Genomic DNA, 25055 nt, shown 5'->3' with positions numbered 1-25055 from the left:
CTAAGGATTTTTGTAACATCTTAAAGAAATTAATTTTCTGATTTGTAATATATTTTATGAATACTTTGACCTTATATTCATGGAAATATGAATTTTCAAGTCAAAATATATGTTTATTATATTTTTATGACTTAGTATTATTTTTATAATGAATGATTAATATATTTTTATTTAAAAATGTGCCCTGTCATGAGTCACCATTCCATTCATTGAATCCTGACCAATCAAACGCATTCGCAATGATTAGCTACACTAATCATTGCAATAAGATGAAATTCTGGAATCGTAAATTGTGATACCATAATGAGAAATCATTATCTGACATTTATATATATTATTTTTTGGAAGGAATGTGGACCAATGGAAATAGGAGAGATTTAAAGGGTACTTAATGTGATTCGTACAAAGAGAAGAAAAAATAATAAAAAGAGAGTGAAAAGTCAAAATTTGTGGTGGTACACATGGCGCGCAATTGTACCGCAGCAGTTGATTAAAAAGAGAGATAAGTGCTAGCGTGGGATGCAGAAATGCGTGCCATGTCAAGGAATTATTGGGGAATATTTCATCTTTTTTGACTTGAATGACATGCGAGAGTGTGTCATTCACAAGAAATGGATAAAAATGGAGAATCTTGTGATGTGGCACGACGTGATGTGCAGCCATGTCACAAAAAAATATATAGATAATTAAACGTTAGTTTTTTTTTATTTTCTCCTTTTCTTTATTAGCAGTACACATGACGCTCTGGGAGCACACGATCATGGCAGGCGAGGCAATTGCACCAGTCATTAAATGGTAAACAATTTGACATTTCACGTGTCAATGGAAAACAAATGACATTTCACCTGACAATTTGACTATCATAAGCAGTGTTTTCCCGTCCCAAGTCCTATATCAGATGACAATTGTTGACGGATGCTGAACTAGATCTCAGAAATGGGATATCTGATATTTCTCTATATCGATATCTGGATATCAGATAAAGATATCAGTTGTTATAGTACTGATATATGATACTTTTATCCATCCTGATAATGGCATTCTTCCTCTCCTCAAAGGTTGGATGACGATATCAGACATAAATGTCAGATATCGGTCTCTTTGATATTTTACGTATGAATATAAATAAAAATTATAAAATATATTGATGTGTAACTAAGCTAGTGGGAACTATATATACTTTTAATTTTGTGCAGTTTTTTCTTATCATAAAGGTTTGCAATTCAGTTATAAATTAGAATTTAGTCTGGGCGAGATCAAAATGGGCAAGACAGCTCTCACCGCGAGGCTCAATATGAGTCCATATAAGTTTTGTGGGACCACATTCGTTTGAGCACAATATTCTTTTTACTATTAAAATGATCCAAATTATTTATACTACTATGCATTTAACATTTTTTCTATATGTGACAATATATAGTATCTTGATATCATATATCATAATTCTGATTCCAATTTTTGGTATGGATTTTGATATCTGATATCGGGATATTGGATATGGAATATTTGATATCTATATATCATATTCAATATCCGGTACCAGCATCCCCCACGTTTGAAGGTGTACAATATCTGGTACCATCGGATACCCGATATCCGGTATCGGATGGATTTTCAATATTTGTCAGATATCCAATCTTCGATAGTATTAGATGTATTTAGATTAGCTAGCCATGACTTCGATATCTACTAAGTACAAGCATCATCTTAATTATAGCACTAATTAACACAACCTCACTCACACTTACTCGTGTCTCCACTATGTATGTTATACGTATCTCATCTCATCACAACTATCACTACTATAAGATTATTAAATCCTTAAAATCAATCTTCCCTATGGAGACGATCTGAAGTCATGACTAGCTAAAATCACACAGTGAGTATACCTGTTTATATTTTTTATTGAAAAATCTCAAAAATCCCAACAATGAATTTAAACTCCAATTTTTGAGTTTATCTATACAGAACTTATCACATTTTAGAAGTATAATTTAACTAAATCAATTAAAATTTTATCCTAAAAGCTCGTAGTTAGTTTTTAAAATACTAGGTATGATGTATTAATATCCATTCAATTTTAGTTTTTCTCATAATTATAAATAGTACTAATCTAAATATGCAGCGATAATATCACCTCGTACTTTCGAATACATTTATCCCCAATAAAAATAAAATGAAATATATAACTCATATATCTTCCAAAAAAGTATTCTTCACGTGTAAAATAAGTATGCATATTTTAGGGTTGAATTAAATAATAAACAGCTATAATGAAATTTAATTTCCATACTCTATAGATAATACATAAGATCTTAGATTTAGTAAATCCTATTTGAATGATAAGTAAACATATCCCTAAAATTTTCTTTAACCTATAATTTTTCAGAAACAATAGCTGAGGTCAATATATATAAGATGTATAAGTAGCTAATCAGATTAAACCGTGTAAGGACATCTATAAAACAATTATACATCTTTATTTTTCTTGAAATTCTGGTGATTAATAGTTGGATAGTTAATTTTTAATTACCTATTATAAATAAGAACGAGTTTTTTTTAACAGAGTTGATAATTGCTTGCAGATAATGCAGTTGTTAAGGATAGTATGACATACTTTTATTCAGTTGTTATTCTAATACACAAAATATAAACAATGAATGGTTGGAAATTTTATGACTTTTAACTATTTCATTAATCATTATATAATTACATGATTTATTTTCAATGCATTTGACTTTTTAACTGTTTTTTAATAGAATCTTAGTGAACCACCCAACAGGCTGAAAATAGTTATGAAATAGTATCAATTCGCATTAGTAAGTCCATAAAATGATAAATAATGTTATTTTTTTAAGTCATGACTTCAACATGTCAGAATCAATTGATTTCCCATTTTTTAAAAAATTTAAAGTTCATCCCCTAAATCACTGAGACATACATCATGTCACGACACATCACACAATTGGAGCCCTACATCTTCTTTCTCATCAATTCACCATGAAATTCTTCTTATTGTCATTTGTCACCGTCAACAATCATAATGCTAGTAACAAATGAGGAGACCCAAACCCTAGAATAGGTAGATAAGATTGGTCACATTACCCAACCAATCATTGAATGGCGTGTTTGATTCAATCCAACAAATCTATCTGACTCACTCTGACAAATTGATTGATCTTTTTTGTCAATCCAATCTAGAATCAACCATTCTGATCAAATTTGAATACCTTAAAAGGCATAGAATACAGAAATTTAATTAGGACTTATGATCAAAAGTAAGATTGAGAAATTGAGAGAGATAAAATATGGTTATAGGATTAAGGAGAAAGGAAACAACACAGAAGGAATAAATACATTTAAAAATGGAATGATCGTAAAAGATGGATAAGAGATGAATAAATAGTAATATGTTCTCTCACCAAAAGAGAGAGTTTCTCTCCAGTTAATAGAAAAAGAGATGCCTCGATAAGAGGATCTTTAGGAGAACAAATTAAAAAATGATAGATAATTACATAAAATATTTTAGTAGAATAAAGTATTTTCCTTACTCTCTTAATCTATTTCTATCTCTTCGTATCTTTGGCTTTCCATCACAGCATTGCTCTTCACTTCACTTCTGTCAATTACCACAAGGTGCTAGCAACATATTTCAATTCTAAAATGTTATCTCTGAATCAAGAAGGGTCATTATGATCATCAGATAACATGTATTTTACTTATTGAATATTGTTTTGACAGTCAATGAGGCTAAAAAAATTAACAAAACATCCATTTCTGCATATTTATCTAGTTTCCTGAAAACTCGTCTGAAGACTTCAAAGTAGAGGAATTCAAAGAAGGATGATTTCAAAGAGGAAGATTTTCAGGTGAAATAACTCATCTGTTAAATATTGTGTTCATTTTCATCAGTATACATTTTTTCATTAAACTAAATAAAAATATCATTATGAATTCCTATGCTTGTAATCTAGATTGCATGTATGGATGATGGATGAATGGATGTTGATAAATAGGTGCCCGTAGCACATACATATGGATGTATGGTGAATCAACAGCGGGTACAGAGACGGATGGAAGAATTGATGAATGTGTTTTTATTGTTAGTAGTTTTATAATGAAGAGATAAGTATGTGAGATGAATAGCCATTATCGATCATGATCTTTTGGCTTTGACCTTGATTATTTTAAGTGCAACTTTTGATTTTGACTTTGATTATGATATTCCAATGGTAGTATGACTGGAATGGACTGGTAAATAAACAAATATGGCACTGACAAGCTTATCTTGGACTGGTCTGTACAACAAGATCAAGCCTGCATCTAGTATTTTTTTAATATATGCTGGAAAGGGGGATTTTGGAATTATTTATTCAAAAGAGGCAGATTCATACTTCAAAATAAGGATACAAATAAATCATAAGATGTAAATTCACGAATTACTAATGAACTAATAATATACACATTAAAACCAACCTTCTGTTGAGTGCTTGTCATTTGATTTTTAGTCACTTTATTAGTTTAAATTTTTACACAAATATTATCTTTGAATTTGTTATTGCCTTAGTAATTACTAATTGAGTTCCATAATCACCATAATCCCTATTATCCCAATCATATAATTTTTTATCCCTATTTCTAATCAAAATGCTAAAAAATTATATCACATAATTTCTATCATATTATCACTTCTCATCCAAGATCCTGTTGACTTATTGGATTTCAGCGTTTTATCATTGTCTTGATATTATAATTATGGCTTATGTAGTTAAAAATAACCATTAAAATGATCAAGGAATCATTAACTGAACTCAGTGATCCATTTGGTATCTTCAGCAGAGTTAGAATTCAAAAGCCTTCAAGATTACTAAATTACAATTACTGTAGTATTAAACTATTATGTTTTTGATACAATATTCTTCCATATAATATTTTTGAAAGGTTTAGTTCTTTCATAAATGAAACATGTTTTCTCGTCATATTTTAGTCCCATAGTTCAATGTTGGAATACCTGTCCTGAGCTGTTAGATTCTTACATTATTGTTTTCATCTTCACGCATTTCAAAGCTCCATATTAATAAAGAACTAATAGATGGCCTCAGTTCTATTTTTGTTCAATCAATGAAAACTTGATAACAGAAATATTTTTCGAACTGGATGCAAGTTCATTCTGTTTAAATGTGGAGATTCAATATCCCCTAAAATGATTGTGTCAGCTTTCAGCTGATCTTGGAGAGAAGCAATGGAGAAGCTTCTTCTCCACTTGTCCAAAACCCTAGCCGCCAAAGGAAAAATGAGATTCAATCAATAATGTTAAGTCTTTAGGTTTTACATCATAATCCAGTACTTATACTGGGTTTTACACTTATCGGGTCTTGTGGACCCGATATGAGGAATCTGAAATTATAAGGGTAGATATCTAACAACAGAAATACATTTCTTTAAGGACATAAAGAAAAGAGAAAGGTGGACGTCTGCTGACATCCCCCCTCAAGCTGGGAGATATATATTCTTCATGCCCAGCTTGCTCGTCATCCGTTGAAATGCACTTCCAGGTAAGCCCTTGGTGGGAATGTCTGCTGACTTGACATACTTCATCTTGATAATGTCTTTATCAATCTTCTCCCTGATAAAGTGTATGTCAATTTCCACATGCTTTATACGGTCATGTTGAACAGGATTATGCGCAATGTCGATGGCTGACTTGTTGTCATAATATAATATAACAGGTCCTTTTGATGAACTCCCAAGTCTTCTAAAATTCCTCTCATCCACAGTGCTTCACAAATTCCTTGAGCTAATGCTCTGAGTTCAGCTTCAGAGCTCGATCTTGAAACTACATTGTGCTTCTTACTTCGTCATGTAGTCAAGCTTCCTCTAATGAGCGAACAATAACCTGATGTCAAATTCATATTGAGGATTGATCTTCCATAATCTGCATCTTTGTACATCTCTAGTGAAGTATCTCCCTCTCTTTGATAAAGAAAATCTTGTCCTAGGGGTGGTCCTTTGGTGCGACCGGTGCAAATTTAGGCCGATGTGGGGTCCGGTTCAGATTTTTGAACAGCACATGGAACAGCATTATAATAAATCGCACTGCGCATTGGTCAAGGCCCTCTGAAGTGCGATTGTGCCCTTTTCGTCCAATTTTTTATAAGGTAGTCTTTCCACTCTCGTCCGGACTGTTCCCTCTCTTGATCTTGTCTGGACTGTTCCCTCTCTTGCTCTCTTTCCAACATCCTTTGTCAAATTCGAATTTCCAGCTTCGGTAGCGCATCTACTATATCATTGTCTTGAGGTTTCTTCTAAATTGATGGTCGGTTGGTATTTATCGACAGTGTTTTCTCGCACAGGTGTGCAGTGGACATGTTGAAAGTTGAAACCCACTCTGAATTCTGAAGCAGAATTCTGAGGAGAAAAAATCAGCTGGTCCAATGTAGATTCAAGGCGTAGTTACTTCCCATCTCTATTTCTATTCCATTGTGTATATTCAAGGGTTGTCTCTTAGCTCAACTCCAAAAAGTAAAATCAATTACTCCATGTCGTTTACATATACATATATTTGTGTGTGCCTATGCCTTTACTTCTCTGTTATTAATTGAGGAAGATAGGTATACGTATCCTTTCTGTTAATGTTTTTGACTTTATTTTTGTGTCTATGCCTTTTGCATAATCTGTGTTCCATCTTTCTCTTGGTGCTTCCATCCCCTGATTCAATCGATTGGAAGAACATTGTCCAATGCTGATTAATTGATCTTGATATCCAGTATTTTTGATCTAGATAACTTATTCTCTCCAAGTTAAACCTGATATCTGAATAAATTATCTACAATCCCTGACCCTCTTTCTCTCAATTATGCCCACTCTCTCATTCTGTTTCTCTCAATTTCTCTATACTCTCTCTGACTCTATTTCTCTCAATTACACCCTCTCTCTCAACCTCTTTCTCTCAATTACTCCTTATTCTCTTGCAATCTTTTTCTCTCAAGTGCTCTCTACAGTCTGACTATATTTCTCTTGATTACACCCTCTCTCTCAATATCTTTCTCTATACTACTCCCTTTTCTCTCCCTATCTATTTCTCTCAATTACACCCTCTCTCTCAATGTTTTTCTCTCAACTACTACCTTTTCTCTCCCAATCTGTTTCTCTACATTACACCCTCTCTCTCAAATACTCCATATTCTCGCTCAATATGTTTCTCTAAATTGCTCTCTACAATCCCTGACTCTATTTCTCTCAGTTATACCCTCTCTGTCAATGTCTTTCTCTCAACTAATCCCTTTTCTCTCCCAATCTGTTTCTCTCAAGTGCTCTCTACAGTCTCTGACTCTATTTCTCTCGATTACACCCTCTCTCTCATGTAAATTTCTTTCAATTACTCCCTTTTCACTCTCAATTTGTTTCTCTCAGTTACATCCTCTCTCTCAATCTCCCTATTCTCTCAATTACTCCCTATTCTCTTGCAATCTGTTTCTCTCAATTACACCCCCTTATAGTTTTTTATCCATGTGACCTTCATTTTAAATATTAGGATGGATGATTGTGAATCGTCACCCACCCTACAGTACACAGTTATGTCTGAGGAGGATGAGTCTTTAGATAGTGGCAAAAATAGAGAACAGAGGAAGGCTCGCGTTAATGGCTGTGATGCATTGAGGTACTTCACCTCTCAAGGACGACATAAATTCAGATGCAACATATGTAGTCTAGTTGTGGAACGCAACAAATATCTGAGCAGCACTCCCTTGTGGAGACATCTAGAAAAATTTCATCGAAAGGTTTTCGCATCCTTGAAGGGCAAGGGGAACAATGTCGGAAGGGAGAGGTCAGTGGCTGAATATTTTTTTACAAAAGGTAACAAGAAGCAATATTACATTGGTCGTACAATAGAGAATACAAAGGAAGAACTAGTGCGTTTGATATGTCTATCTGATTCACCATGGTCGATTGTTAGGAAGAAGTACTTCATAAGACTTCTCCGCTATATCGCTCCAAAAGAGATATATATCCTATCTGTCTGGGATATCAAAGCCAAAGCACAAGCCCTTTACAAAGATATGAAAAAAATTGTACGACATGAACTGGCTGACGTTGCTCGTGAATCACTAACACTAGATACATGGACTTCTGAAAACAACATTGCATTCTTAGGGGTAATTGTGCATTGGGTGGACAAGGAGTGGAAACTATGTGAGCGTGTGCTTGGGATACGCCAATTGAAAGGATCACACATTGGTAAATACCTTAGGGCAACTGTCCTCCAATTATTGGCGGAGTTTGACTCAAAGTCAAAGGTACACATATGGATGTAATCAATAATAGTTTTTCTCAAAGGCATTCTCACATTCATGATGTATTTTTATGCAAGTGTGCGCAGTGAACACAGAAAATGCATCAAATAACCAGAAGATGATGAATAATTTAGAAGATGAATTGAAGCAAGTGAACCATCATTTCACTACAAGTCGGCACGTGTTATGTGCGGCAAACATAATCAACCTTGTAATCTAGGTCGGGCTAAGCTCGCTACGGGTTATGGAGGCACCATCTGAGCAAGTCATTCTGGATGACAGTTACATTACTGGTGCCAATGACAGGGACGAAGTCAAATGATGACTTAGGTTCATCCACTCTAGGTGACGCAGTGCCCCGATTTAGGGAAATTGTAACTGCAATACGTTGGTCAACACAACGCACTAAACGTTATGCATCACTATGCAAGAAGTTTGGATTATCAAACCATAAGATATCTCCTTAGACTGCACCGCAAGGTGGAATTCAACATATGAGATGCTTGTTGCAAGCATCGAAAAGAGGTATATTCTTGATGTAATGGCAGTAAATGTCTTGAAGAAGCCTGTGATGATTGATGAAGAGTGGAAGATGATCAAAGATTTTGCAGGGATATTGCATCCCCTTGTGTTTGCCACGTCCATCGCTTGCCAATCCAAGTCCAAACCCGCAAATGAAGCAATTCATCCTTAGAGAGATGACAAAACATCTTGATAGTGTCATGAGAGGAATCCGAGAATCAAACTTGTTTCAAGTGAATACTGTTATACCATCACGGCAACAGACATCTGTCTACAACGCTTGTCAAGCAATGAATACCAAGCTAAATAAATATTCAACCATCCTCAGTCATAACCAAGACTTCTCCGTTGATGCGCTCATTCATCCACCCATGAAGGGACGGTTAATCGACTGTGGCTCTTGAGATGAAGTCATCAGTTATGTACGGAATTTATTAGATAAACTCGGCATCAGAAATGATCAAACTATGGCCGATTCAGCTCCATCTGGGTGTTTTCGTCCCGCTTGGACAATGACCGCTTTTTTCAGCGAAGCACTTGATGAGTTGTTGCCAGAAAATGATCAAACTGCAAATTCTGATACATTGCACTAGCTAGATGCCTACATTACTTCACCCCCCATTAGGGGGACAGAGCTGTTACACTGGTGGAAGGTCATAGGTGAGCACTCGTATCCTGGTTTATCGGTAATTGAATAGGAGTTCTTACCAATCTCAGCGACAAGTGCATCCTCAGAGAGATTTTTCTCCGCCGATCGTGCCGTCATCAACTACAAGCGATCAAGGCTGACAGCGGAAAGCATCGAGCTACCCATGACACTGAAGTGTTGGTGGCGAGTGGAGGAGGATGTCAATGATGGTAGCAATAGAGATGACTAAGATAGCGAGGAGGATCCAAAGGTTTATTAATTGAAACAATATGTTGTAGATTTTTTGGACACGTGCAATGGCATTTTGACGCCATTTCCTCCTCTCTTTTTCTCTCTCCTCTCAATCTGTCAAATTTTTCTGTCTTCCTCTCTTCCCAAACAGTTAAATTAAGTGGCTCTGGAAGATAAAAATCATGGGCACGAATCATTAGACACGACATACCGAATATCATCAAAAGTCACATTACGAAATTTTGGTATTCACAACATTTGGATGACTTTGGTTTTAAATACAATTCTTTTGAGCATTTTTTGAATGACTTGGAACATCATTTCTCACAGAAAATTTATGTAAATTCTCAAAAAAACAGGTAGGAGGAGTGTGCGACTTCTCCGAAGTAGACTGGTAAAGCAACCCAAGACCCGACTACTATCGTCATCAACTCAGACTCAGAACCAGATGGTGATGACAATATGAAACACAAACGATACAAATGGAGGCAACATAGAGAAATTTTGTCCATTTCAAGACATACTTATTGGGGTAAGTACCAAGTGCATCCTTACAAAAATTCTCTCTCAAGCCAACAGACTTAAAGTTAGAGCCCCAAAACCCTGCAACACATGGAAGAAAAGTAGTGAGTACTCAATGGAATGACAGCACATTTTAGGAGCGTCACAACTTCACTCCAACAATGGTTGTTGTTGTCCAAAATAATATCAGTCGTGTTGCCTCTCAGCTCCTTTGATGTTTATGAAACTAAATTGGCAGAACATTATTTTATGTTTTCAAATTGCACTGGGATTTTTCCATCTAAAAATGTTTCTATTAAGATTTTCAGAATATTGAATATCTATCAGTGTTTACGTATATATTAAGTATATATTTGTTCATCCACAGTTTAAGTCATAAAAACTTTGCACTCATTGAATCGTTAGGTGTATATTAATCCTTGTGGTTTCGCATCTACTCATTAATTCTGTAAATTAGACATCTAGTGAGTGATGCCCAGTGATAAGCCAAAAAGAGGGGTACACTTTATGCAATTTCAACCCTTGTCGTTGTCAATTTTAGCTTATACAATAAAATTTATAAAACCTCACTTAAGATGCACAATGATGAGTGAAGGTATCGTCCAAGGGAGGCTAGTAAGGAGTTCAATTCGATGATTTTTTTAATAATTAGGACTAACTTGATCTTCAATGAAGATCAATTTAACCTAATTAGAAAGGGAATTTAGAGAGGGAGGTAGAAGAGATGGGAAGAGCAGAAGAATTTAGGGAACTCTAAGTTGAATTAATTGATCCAAATGAGAGGATCAAGGAATTCACTTTAGAGGGATTTAAGAAGAAAGTTTTGATTTAGTTTGTTTGTTTTTGTAGATTTGATAATTCAGAACTGACCACAATATTAGATAATAAAAATAAAAACCAAAGTTTTAATACCCTAGAATTCAAAGTTTTTTAGAGTTTTCTTTGGGCATGCGGTTGAATACCTAGTTAAATCTCTCAATTTCTCCTCTCAATCCTAATCAGGGCTTGTACATGCCGCTCAAGCCAAGCAATTTAGAATTTCAGACCAGAATCAAGAATAACAATCAAGAAATTGAACTAATTTCATTCAAAATGCACCAAAATTCAAATACAAAGAAGGGAACTGTACCAAACAGGTTGATCCAGGCTGGGGCTCCTCTCTGTCTTGCAGCTGTGATAGAGAACCATCAAGAATGACCCTTTCCTCTCAAAATTTGGCTTTTATACCTAAGTAAAATGGCAAAAATTACCATTTTACCCCTAATGAGTAATTAAATTTTATCTATCAATGCAGGCTTGATCTCAATACTCCAACCATACAGATAGGAGGGGATCAAGAAGAGCAAATTCATAAAAAAATCATCTCAATCGGACTTCTGGATCGAAAGTTATGAAAAATGAATTTAAACCAATATTAGCCATTGGATTAAATCATTTATTTAATTTTTTCTTCTTCTAACCACTCGTTGAGGTGTCATCTTTTCATTGGCGGTGACGTTTCAACTTCTTATGTCGGGTGTCTTCTCGTTGCGCCACGTACCCCTTGGCGAAAAATAAAAATAGACAAAAAAAAGGTAAAACAAATCAGGAGTATAAATATAACACGCACGTGGCGCATGCCTTTCTCGCCGCGCCCGTGCGTGCGCATTGTACGTGCCGCACAGGCGGTGAACTTACCTGATGGCGTAGCCCTCAGTTATCTAGGTATTTTCTTTCCTCTAATATCTAGTTTAATTCCTAGGTTTAGCTAAATTTTCATGTTAAAATAAGCCATGTACTAGTGGGCTTAAGAGGGGACCCTTTCCTAATGGGTTCCCCCTCTTATGATCCCTCCTTAGGGCCCATTACCCTCCCTACATAAGGGACGGAGAGGGCCCCCGTTCCATCTTAAGTCTTTGTTGAATTTTTGGAAGAGATCCAGTCCCGTTTTCGTGTGAGAAGAAGAGAGAAAGAGGGTGAGAGAGAGTTGGGCGGAACGGAACGGGGCCGGCTTGGCCGCCTGTTCCGTTCCACCCCCCCCCTCCTGTTCCGTTGGTTTCACCCGACGAAACCCTAGGCGGCCGCAGCCGCCGCCAGCGCGCCGCCCGCGAGAGCCCCGCGCCGCCCGCGTGCGTCCCGCGTCGCCTGCGCCACCGCGCCGCGCCTTGCTGCGCCACCCGCGCGCCGCGCCTCGCGGCCTGCGCCTCGCCGCGCCGCGCCGCCGCCGCCGCCGCGCCCGCCGCGCGCCTCGCGCCGCCACGCCGCGCCGCCTCGCCGCGCCGCGCCCTCGGCTGCCATAAGCCGTTGTATCGTTCGCCACCGTATTCGCCATCCGGCCGGCTGAACCTATCCGCCCACCGGTCGTGAGGCCCACCAATGCCACTACGACGACCCGTGGGCGTTGACCGAGTGGAGAACGGTCACCCTCGGCTTCTACGAATTGAGGCCCCGCACAGGACCTTTTTGGGACTCCCACCGACAAGGCGGGACGTGCCGTCCAAGATGAACGTCCCCGAGAGGGACGAACGGGCCCACGCTCCCCCCGCAGGACGTCGACCGCGTCCGTCCTGCATCATTACCTCTCGGCGCCGAGCCCTCCTCAAGCGCCGTCAAATTCTCATCCGACGGCCACGATGACGCCATGTCGACACACGAAAAACTCTTTAGCCTTTTTGCGTCAAAACCGATTTTAAAACACACAATTACGGATGGACGCCGCCTAAAAAATATTTGTGTATATGCCCTTTTTACATTCTCTCTCCTGCTGTTTTTTTCCTAAAATATTAAAACAAATATTAAATCATTTGCAATAAAACCCTAGAAAATTTTAAATAACATCTTTACGCTTGCAACCACGACCGAAAGCTGTTTTGAGGGTATAATTGCAACAAAAATTTACAATAATCCCTTCAAAGTTCAAAAATTATCTTAATACTCATTTGTTTCCTTATAAATATATCTTTTTTCTTAGAAAAAATGTATTTCCTCTTCAAATAAATCTCAGAAAAATCGTAAAAAATCCTAGAAAATTCACTAATTCATCCCCGTACTGATAAATCTCAAAATCAAACATTAATCTTGCCATTTTCATTCAAAAGTAATTATTTCAAGCTCAGATAAATCCCTTAAAATTCATAGAATTAACAGAAAATTAGGGAAAAAATTAGAAATCACTTTAAAACAGTTTTTTCATGTAAATGGATGATAACAACCCCATTTTAAGCTCCTTAAATGCATAAAATTGTGCTAATAGCATGAAATAAATACCGAATTTAGGGTGTTATCACCCAGCTTAAAAATTAACAACTTAAAGCTTAAAAAATAAAGCAACGGACTTACTGTTGAAACTGATAAGAGCATGTATTAATACGTGTGGATATAGTTTCAGATGCATTTAAATGTGAGTTGAATAACATGATTAATAATTGTGGATCCAGTTTCACATGCATATAAATATGAGATGATGAACATGAATAATACTTATGGATATAGTTTCATATGCATATAAATATATATTCAAAGACCAGACTTCTATGCATAGTACTTTTTTATGAGCTCTTTTGACTAAATAAACTTTAAACAGTTTTGTGAGTTTTCATAAAAAAATATTAATACTAATAATTCTACAAAAAGGGTATAAATGATTCTGAATTAAAGCTATAAAGCATTATTCTTAGTTCTAACTAATGTGCTTTGCCAATTAAATTGCACATTATTTTTCAGCACAATTGAACGCACTTATATTTTTCTGATCCTCGACAAATATAGATCTTTTTGCTGATTATTTACGTAATGTGTAGCATAATAATGCACTTGATTAATTAAATCATAGTGGACCAATTAGTGTACTGATTATTCATTTGAAATTATTGTCCTGTTCATGTTCGTTCGTGAACAAACACAAACAAATTGAACACGAACACGAACATAAATTTTCAGCTGTTTGTTCCTCAACGAACAATGTTCATTCATTGAGGGAACACAAACTTCCCAACCCTACTCAATTTTTATAGAATTTTAATCTATTTTTTCTGAATTTATTAGAAGAAAAAAGAAGTTTAACAAAATATTTTAATAAATATATAACTATTTTTTGATTTCCTATGGTTTTACTTAGGGAAATATGGAAGAGAGAGAGGCGGAGGGGCATATCTATAAATAAATAGCAACACAGTCCATTTATGTTCAATAGGCCGATTTTGTGCGATGTGTGGTCAGATTTTGTCGCACAAAATTGGACTGCACATCAGTCAGTGCTTTGTGCGATTGAAAAAATCGCACAGTGGCAAAAAAAATTGAACCGAACCGCACGACCTTCCCTACCTTGTTCTGTTGTACCTTTTCAAATATGATAGAACTCTGTGTTCACGAACGAACACGAACTACAAATGCTATATCCGGTCTTGTATGGATTAAGTATATCAACTTACCAACCAATCGTTGGTACTGATCTTTATTGACAGGATCATCATCTTCACATACACCAAGCTTGCTATTGGGGTCAATCAGGGTGGACGCTAGTTTACAATCAGTCATCCTTATCTCATGAAGAAGATAAATTGTATACTTCCTCTAAGCAATGAAGACCCCTTAGTCAGAATAAGCAATTTCAATTTCCAGGAAATACCATAGAAGACCGGTTGACTTAATATCAAACAGCTTGCCCAACAGATTGCTTAGATTTTGAATTTCTTCATAGTCGTCTCCTAAGATTATAATATCATCAACATATACCAAGAAAACTACAACCCCTTTAGAAGGAGAATGTTTGATGAACAAAGTATGATCCCAGTTACTTTGTCTATATCCCATTTCTTTCATAGATTGGGAAAATCTTCCAAACCATGCACTGGGTGACTGTTTCAACCCATATAGGGCTTTCTTCAATCGACACACCTTCTTTCCCATGTGTTTAGCATTATACCCTGAGGGTAAGACCATATACACCTCTTCCTCCAAGTCACCATGAAGAAAGGCATTTTTAACATCGTACTGATGCATCTGTCATACCAACTTCGCAGCTATTGCCATCAGGATTCTCATAGTGTTCAGCTTTCTCACCAGAGCAAATGTTTCTTTATAGTCTATTCCATAGGATTGGGTATATCCTTTGGCCACAAGTCTAGCCTTATAACGTTCAATTGAACCGTCTGACTTATACTTGATTGTATATACCCACCTGCAGCCGACTACTTTCCCGTTTCCTAGCACTCGTACCACCTCCCATGTGTTGATTCCACTGCCCCTCTCCATTTCGTTATCTTCATAGCTTCTTCTACACTTCTTGGTATATCTTCATTATCAATGTTGGTAAGGAGTGCACGGTAATGTGGAGAGATTTTTCCATAATTAACCGCATGTGATAGTGGATATCTTCCAGGTTGAGTGCATGTCCGCTTCCCTTTTCTAAGGGCAATTGGCCACTGCATGTGTTCATCAATTAGATCTTCCTTGATTGGTCTCTCTTCATCGATGGTCGATTTTTCTGCTTCTAGTTCTGTAACATCTATGGCGGACGCCCTGCACCACTGTCTTCAAGAATAATAGGACTAGATCCTTCTCCTAACGGATGGTGACTCTGCTTGATTAATATAGGTGTAGTACCATTATCTTGTTCTTCCCCGCCTCTAGCCTTAGTGGAAACTAGGACAGGCCTCTTTGCATTAGTGTTTCTTGATGAGCTGTAATACATTTCATCCTCATTAAACATCACATCTACTGAGATGATAAACTTCCTCAAAGTCGGGCTATAACATTTGTAACCCTTCTGAGTAGGAGAGTATCCCAGAAATATACCCTTGATTGATCTACGCATGAGTTTGCTACCAGGATTGTGAGCATGAGCAAAAACCGTACACCCAAATACTCTTAGGAGAATAGTAGAGTGTATTTTTGCCTCTAGAAAGTGCATTGACATAACCTCGAGTGGACTATGATAATGTAGTGACTTGGATAGAAGCCTATTAATCAAATATACATCAGTTAATAGTGCATCTGCCCAGAATTGGGTGGGAACATGGCCTTGGAAGAGTAATGTCCTGGTGGTAGCAATCAGATGTCCAATTTTTCTTTCTGAAACTCTATTTTTCTAGGGAGTATTAACACAATAGGACTCATGGATAATACCATGTTCACCAAAGAAAGTTGTCAAGGAGTTGTTGAAGTAATCTTTTGCATTGTCAGATCGAAACATTTTGATTGTGAACAAGAATTGATTTTTACTCATCGTACAGAAATCTCTAATGTTCTTTGATACTTCATATTTATATTTGAACAAATGTACCCATGTCACTCTAGTGCAATCATCAACAAGCACAAGGAACCAGCATTTCCCAGTAATAGATGGGGTTTTGCATGGTCCCCAAATATCACTGTGAATCACATCAAATGGACGATATCTTCTTTCACTATTGCCTGAGAATGATGATGCTCTTGTGTTTTCCAAATTGACATGCATCGCAAAGTAAGTTTGATAGACCAATGTTTTTAACATAAACAGGGAACTTTTTTCCAAAACATCAAAAGATTGGTGTCCAGTTCTGGAATGCAAAATCTTTAGCTCTTTCAGCTTCTCTAGTTCTGCACCCTCGTCCCCTCTTGGTGTAGGCTAGGGGCTCCCCACCATCAAAGCATCTCCAAGTTTCTCCTCCACTTGAATGAGGTTGTTCTTCATTTTAATAGAACAAATCCTTCGGTTGAGTAACTGTCAAATAAAAAACACTCATCAGAGTTTAGGACCATAACACAGTTAATATCTCTCACTAGTCATTGTGGAGAAATAAGTTGTGCTATCAGGCCCGGTATATGAAGTACTTCTTTAAGAAGCTCCAGGTGATTAATGAATAAAGTTTCAATTCCAGTCACTGGAAGTATCTCTCCACCAGCGGTGATGACCTTCCTTAGAGTGCAACATGGAGAATATGTGGTGAAGATAGGTCGACTTGGAGTCATATGGTCTGTTACCCTCGAGTCCACCACCCAGTCCAACTTCAAGGGAGCAGAGTAGAATGCAGTTGAAATCAAATGTTCACCTGATTTCACCATAGAAGTTGAGCCGAGCATATTCTTCAGCTTCTCAATTTCTTCTCTCATAATGCTTAATTCGCCTCCTAGAGTAGCTTGAGAAGGCTTTCTTTCTTCGAGGTGTGGTTCTTTAAAATCATCTTTGGTTTCTTCCTGGGCAGCAGTAGTGTTTGCTTGAATTGTGCGAGCTGGGCGTCCATGGAGTTTCCAGAAATTATCAATATTGTGATAATCCTCCTTTTGCAGTACTTGCAGAATAGTCCATCCTTTGATTGGAACTTCAGATTCTTCTAAGTATTCTGGGTCGATTTAGGCTTCTGTGGTATTGTCTTGGACATAAGACTTGTGCCACTATCTCTTGCAAGTGGCTTTGAAGCCACTCCAGACCTCTCCTCTTCTTCCTGAATCAGTCGAGTAGCTTCCTCCAGATCTGGAACCTTCTCGCGGTTCAAAATCTGGCTTCTTACAACCTCATACTCGGCATTCGGGCCCATAAGAAATTTATATAATTTGTCCTTCCATACATATCCCACTCTTCAGAATTCGGATTCCTTATAGGGCGATAATGGTCGAACTCTCTTCATATAGTTTGCAATTCATTCACATATAACGTCATATTCCTCTCGCCTTGGACCAGGGTAGCTGCCCCGGTCACCAGGCGATAAATTCTCCAGTCTATGCTCTTGGAACTTCCCTTCTGTGCATGATCCCATACTCTTTAGCTGTCTTTAGAAGTAGAAAATTATTGTACTCTTCTCCAGCCATACTTCCCTGGAGCCCTGCACGGATTAAGGCATCTTCTCGTTTCCAAACTCTGTATCCTGTATCTATAGGATTCAGGGAAACAAATAGATGTTCTGAGAGATCCATACCTTCTAGAATAAGCTCAATATATTGACCCCAATGCAATATGTTGAGGCCATCATATCTTAGCTGCTCTGTAACTCCAAGAAATATGATCTGGGTTGAACGGTCATACTCTTGAGCAACTTCTGGGTTTCGCCTGACCCCTTGTGTCATCCCAGAACTAGCTCGATCTTCATGGTCAGCCATAGATTGACCTTGTAAACCCTACTCTGTCACACCTCAGACAGGGTGGGAGAAGAGAAGAGAATGATGATCCGGATTAGGGTTAGACTGCACAAGGCTTCTAGTGTTCCTCCACACGAAGATGCTCTGATACCATGTCAGCTTTCAGTTGATCTTGGAGAGAAGCAATGGAGAAGCTTCTTCTCCACTTGTCCAAAACCCTAGCCACTAGAGGAAAAAGCGAGATTCAATCAACAATGTTAAGTCTTTAGGTTTTACATTATAACCCAATACTTATACTGGGCTTTACACTTATCGGGTCCCTTGGACCTGATATGAGGGATCCGAAATTATAAGGGTAGATATCTAATAACAGAAATACATTTCTTCAAGGACATAAAGAAAAGAGAAAGGTGGATGTCTGATGACAGATTGATTGTACATAGCAAAAAATGAGGACCTGTCCTGCTTGAAGCTCGTGTTTTAGAGCCCTACAACATTCCATTATATTGTTTTTTTGTGAAATTGTCTTATAATGAAATGTATTATGTTCTCATTAAGGAATAATCCCTTATACCCATCAGACAAAGTCTTTTCTCTGGTCATGGATTAAGATAAATTTAGCATAAAATATAAAAAGTGAAATCATTTTTAAAAGTATACTTTAAATACTCCACTAATGTTTTCACCTAATGAATAGTCTATGCAAACTGCCCTTTATACCCATCACCCATGACAAAACCTTTTCTGCGAAGTATCAAATATTGTATATTTTAATATAAATAGAAAATTATTTTTCAAAAATACACCTTAGGTCTAAGTTGTAAATTTACATTAAGATTGAAAAGGATGGCTATTTAGCCTGTCTGGTATAATAATAAATCTGAAGAAATATAAGTCTTTCAGTGAAAAAAATACCCATGGTAACCAACATTAGAAATAGAATGTAATATATGTGACATAATACACAATAAAGTCTAGAAGATTTGAGAGATATTTTGCTAGAGCTTCAAAGTCAGATATGACTAACTAGTAAATATTAGTTGCGATGATAGAAGCCCTGTGGTTTAATCTCAAGTCACAAGATAAATATCAATCTCCCATAAGAAAATCAAAACCAATAAGATTGATTAATTTGAATATCTTTGTCGCCTTCCAGTTAGAATAATATCAAGATTCACAAATGCGATCTGACTGTTCACAAAGAAATTCAGAAAAGTATTCAATAAACAAAGTGGTGAACAGAAATTTAAAAAAAAATACTAAAGTCTAATTCATTAGAATTGGTCTAATATACTGATCGTTACATGCCTACCTCTCCCCCTCACCAACCACCCACCGACTCCGGGAATGCAATCAGTGATATTTATCAAAACGCGGAGTAAAACGAAAAAAAAAAATCATACAACATTTTCGGCGGGATCGCGACTCGCGCCGATCAATGTGCCAACTCTCTCGCCAAGAATTGCCTTGGAGATGTTGTTCGACTTTGCCAAATTAAAGACCACAACTGCAGATTTCAGAGATACAGACCATGAACAAGGAGACAGTTGAAAAGATAGTTATACATAGATAGATTTGACAAACGGATTGACGAGTAGACAGACAGACGGGCGGCAGGACGGGTAGAGAGACAGACGGATGGAGGGACGGGTAGGTAGACAGATAGAAGGATTCAAATATCTCATCTCATGACTAAAGAGACAGTTAGGATACATAAATATAAATAGAGATAGAAAGATAGAAAATAATACAGAGATAGATAAATGGATAGAAAAATGGATTCCAAGATCTCATCTCTTGACTAAAGAGAGTTGAGATACATAAATATAAATAGAGATAGAAAGATAGAGAATAATACAGAGATAGATAAATGGATAGAAAAATAAATAAATTGATTGAATAATACAGATAGATATTTGAATAATATATAGATAGATAAGTGGATAGAATAATAATACATACATAGATTGAATAATACATACGTAAATTCAAAAAAAAATACACAGATCTTTGAATAATATATAGATAGATAAATGGAAAGAAAAATAGATAGATTGATTGAATAATACATAGATAGATCTTTGAATACATAGATTGAATAATACATACGTAAATTCAAAAAAAATTCATAGATAGATATATACATGAATGATCGAGTGAGAGAAAAAAAGGGAAGAAATGAGATAGAACCTGGGATATTGTTCTCCTGGCACAGGGTGATGGCAGTCATGTCCATGACAGAGAGATCCCTCGAGATAACTTCTTGATAACTCACAGTGTTGAGAAGGAGAGCATTCGGGTTGCTCCTCGGATCGTCATCGTATACTCCATCCACGTTCGTTGCCTTCAGCACCACCTCAGCATTGACTGCAAAGTCACCAGGCTCTAACGGTCAACACCAGTCAACAGAATCACGAGTCATAGTCAACAAATGCTTTGTTTACTGAAGACTTGCAGTGTCTCGTATGACTAACGGTTGACGATCAATCTTGATCTGCCCGATCAGATTGATGAGTCGGCAATTTATTGTAACAATCAGGTTGACTGAAAGATCTGATCTTGATCACCGGGTAGATTTGATTAATAGGATTACAGGGACAAATCCTTCCCCAGATAAATCAAATATTTTTTATCTGATTCAATTGCCCACCCCTAGGTTGGACAGATAGTTCTAGGAGATATAAAAATACATCATGGTTATAAGAAACTATGCGCATGACTTAAGCATGAAAAAGATTAACAAAGACTTCACTAATGCAAATCCTTGGAGAAGAGAAATATCGTCTTGTATCAAATCAACAATACTGGTTCATCGACGAATAAGAGGTAAAATAACATACAAATCATTGTTGCTAAAACAGAAATACTCGGCAGTCGGAGTAAAGACAACAAAAACTCAGTACGGTGAGAAATTCAGCAATTTCCAACACTGTTGAAAGTGACTGTGGGTAGGTCTCCATACTAAAATGATCTCATACGGCAGAGAGATATATACAGAGAGAAGAATAACAAACAGAAGTGAGAAGAAAGATGCCCTGCAAAAGAAAAAAAGACAGGTGGAATGCATACAGAAAAAAAAGCACTTCATTTAATCAAATCCACTCGATATTTACTCAAGGTTATTGTGACATGAATTATCAAGAAAAAAGAGAGGTAATTGTGACATGAATTATCAAGAAAAAAAAAGGTTATTTTGGCATGAATTATCAAGATTATTGTGATATTTAATCAAATACCAATAAGATTTTCAACGTAAAAAATTTGTGTACGCTTACTTTCAGCACATCTGAGTGCAGCAGCAGTGTCAGTGGTGAAGAACGGATTGCCCGTGCCAGCAGCAAAGATAACCACGCGGCCCTTCTCCAAATGTCTTACTGCCCTTCTGCGTATGTACGGCTCTGCGACTTCAGACATTCTGAAGGCAGTCTGAACTCGAGTAGGGATGCCGATGCTCTCCATGGTTGCTTGTAGAAAAATTGCATTCATGACCGTAGCAAGCATACTAATTCAAACAGAAGCATCGTCAGGGTGTTTATAATAATATTCCTTGATAATTCATGTCATTATCACGACGACAAAATGATCGAATCACAGGAGTTTCTATCAAAGAAGAGAGGGATTTCTGAGATGGTATGATGGGAAAGTATGGAAGTATTGTTCAGAGATGAAGTAGGAAGACAAATCCATACAGGATGTCAACTTTGGATTAACTTTTTTGGATGTTCTCTCAAAAAATGGACATGACATAATAGATCTAACGATGGGGATATAGGATGGTACCAAAAAACATAATTTCAATTACTTCAAAGGTCAGAGATATGCATGGACTGGGATTTTCCAACTAAAGAAACATGGAGTGTGGGAAGGAAGAGGAGACAAGGGAATGAATGGTCTTAATAACGATTTCTTCACTTTCAGGGGCAATGAAAAAAGGTGAAAATTTTGATCAAGTATTCTGCGACATTGGTAACTTGGGAGAGCACATGGTATGATATTAAAGACACCCCGATTCAACAATTTTAAATTATTTCTTGTCGTAGAGAATGTTGTCTCTGTGATTGAAATGGTATAGAATTTGATAGAGACATTACTGTAGGTTTATAATGAGGAAGGATCTTGGAAGAGAAGAGAGAGAATGGTAGAAAAAAAGAGAGGAATATAGCAATGACCAAGGCCCTGAATCGAAACATGTGCCTCCTTTGGGAGGATCTTTCTTGCCAAATTGGAAAGGGTCAAAGGAAAATGATGGAAATACCCCTGACAGGTCTTTGAGATCCCAAGATATTTTTATCTGCTTGATAGGCTAGTTTGGCACCTGGATAGAATATTTAAGCAAAAATATTATTCCCTATTTAGTTGATAGATGAACAATCAAGCAGGATTCAGTAACCTCTTGGTTGCCCCCCTCAGGAAAGTGCTATAGGTATTAAAGGGAAGCTACCCTAAAGACAAATGACGAAAATACCCTGACAGTGGCTAAGAGTCCTAGATAAATTTGGGTCTGAAAATTAATATTTAAGCATAAAGATTATACCCTATGTAGTCAGCAGATGAACGATCAAGCCCACTGCACCCGGCCCAAGAAGAACCTCGGAAAATATTCCCTCCGCCGACTACAATGGCAACCTGCCACAAGAGGACACAGTCATAAGATGTGATTTGATTGTCACCCAAGTCATATCTCAAACAAACAGACCTCAACACCTAGCCGAGTAACAGCAGCAACCTCCCTTGCTATAGCCATGGTGACCTGAATCCAGTAAAGTGAGCGCAAGTATGACGATGAGCCAAGTACATGCTTGACTTTATAGTGATTCAGGCTGAGTATGGATGTTCCAAAATTTAAAAAGGATAAAAAATAAATGCAATCATAAATTGTGTAAAATATTTCCAGGTCTATGAGTTTACGAAAATTAAATAAAAGCTGATATTGAAGGGAAACAACATTCCTTTCATTTGAGATGAAAGAAGGATTTTTTATTCATAATTAATATTGCACAATGCGATCAACCTAGCAACTGTAACAAAGAGAGAACAAAATGCTCAAAATTTCCATGCTGGTTATTAAACGTGTTTAGATCTTCTCAAACTATCCGATGGATGAAAAATAAATGGAAACATAAATTGCAAAAGAATCCTAAGGCTAACGAATTCGTGAAAATTCAATTGTAGCTCGAAATGAATGTCTAGAAACCTTCCGTTAACTTGGGATGCATGGCAGATTTTTTTATCAGTGATAAATGTTAGATAAAAACTACCGAGGCAGAAACTGTAATGAAGAACCAAGAAAATGCAAGGCAACCGTGTCTAGATCTTTCCAAAATGTCTAATGGATTAAAAAAAACTGGAATCCTAAATTCACGGATATTGAATTATAACCTGAAATTGACACCTAGAAAAATTTTCATTTTTAATTACTGTCGGAAATGGCGGTCGAATCACACACCTTTGGATCAATGTTTTCTTTTTGGTCTCCAGCAAGTGCTTCGCCGCTCACTTTCAGAAGAACTCTCCGCCATCTGTATTGCTGCTTGGAGTTAGCAGTCTCCTCGGCGATCATGCTTAATGGCATGGCCTTCAATGCACGAGATCTGAAAATAGCGATGGCAAGATATTATGCGTAGATAATTGAAAGTTTAGGAAATAAAAATGCTCCAATCATCACGAATTTCTTGAATAATCGGGACTCAGCTACGCTACACATCAGGATACACTCGTACCATTCAGAGACTGAAAATTAACAAAAAAAAATGCGGCAGAGCAGGAAAGCAAAGAAACAAGATTTATTTCCACTGTTAAATTCGTAAGGACACGCAAATCAAAGATGAATTGAAAGTCTCCCAAAAAACCGAGTCCGGTATCTAATTTCTCCCAAAAAAATAGCATTCCTTCCGAAAACACGAAGAAAACAGAGATACAATAGTAAAGAAAAAGTCAGGATTCCTTGACACATCAGGACACTTGTGAGATTCAGAGACTGAAAATTAAACAAAAAAATGCGGCAGATCAGGAAAACCAAAGAAACAAGATTTATTTCCACCGTTAAATTCCTTAGGACATGCAAATCAAAGATGAATCAAAATTCTCCCAAAACATAACAATGCTTCCGAGAACACGACGAAAAACAGAAATACACGAAAAAAAAAGGCCGCTTCAAGAAGAATTGTCTCATACTTCGCGTCAGATGAGTCAAAAAGGGGTCCAGAGGGCGAGAAAGAAGCGCAGTTCGTGACGACCATACGAGAAGATGCTGCAAGCTCAACTCCACGCGTCGCCTTCCGAGAAGAAGCGCAAGATAGAGAAACGGAAGAAGGATTTGGAAAATTGAGAGTAGATCGAGCGCGAAGCGACAGTGCCGGATTAACTCCCGCTGCCGCCATGGCCGGAGCAGAGCTGCAAACAGGATGATAGGCAGTTGAGAAGAACAGAGTGGCCTTTTATAAGGGGAGACTGTTGAGATATTTCCACGATTTTCATGAAAATCAGTATTTCTTTTTCTTATCATATTTGACAAAAAATAGTTCCTCTCAATACTATTTTTGAGAGGAACAGACTGCACTTTCATAAAAATCACTGTTTTTTTTCCCTTAAGATACTCGGCCAAGAATAGTTTTCCTCAAAAATAGTCTTGAGAAGAACTATTTTTGGCCAAATATCATAAGAAAAAAATATTGATTTTATGAAAAGATAGTCTGTTCTTCTCAAAATTATTTTGAGAAGAACAGACTGATTTTCATGAAAATCAGTATTTTTTTCTTATGCTACTTGGCCAACACTGGATCTTCTCAAAACTATTTTTTAGA

The 25055-nt window shown here is 37.0% G+C and overlaps 1 protein-coding gene across 1 annotated transcript; it reads right to left on the bottom strand.

Annotated features, from left to right (window-relative positions):
- Nucleotides 1-19497: 19497 nt before the first annotated feature.
- On the bottom strand, nucleotides 19498-24651 carry LOC144716188 (Amino acid kinase family protein). Its single transcript, XM_078591265.1, has 7 exons — nucleotides 24427-24651; nucleotides 23699-23843; nucleotides 22949-23002; nucleotides 22787-22878; nucleotides 21528-21754; nucleotides 20443-20619; nucleotides 19498-19759 (listed from the first exon to the last, which is right to left on the bottom strand). Exons 1-7 carry the CDS (start codon nucleotides 24630-24632, stop codon nucleotides 19650-19652), a joined length of 1011 nt encoding a protein of 336 aa, XP_078447391.1. The 5' UTR covers nucleotides 24633-24651; the 3' UTR covers nucleotides 19498-19649.
- Nucleotides 24652-25055: the final 404 nt, after the last annotated feature.

Source organism: Wolffia australiana, chromosome 20, assembly GCF_029677425.1.
Source record: "Wolffia australiana isolate 7733 chromosome 20, ASM2967742v1".
NCBI lineage: Eukaryota > Viridiplantae > Streptophyta > Magnoliopsida > Alismatales > Araceae > Wolffia > Wolffia australiana.
The sequence above is the reverse complement of the archived record's forward strand: the minus strand, read 5'-3'. Positions and strand labels throughout refer to the sequence as shown.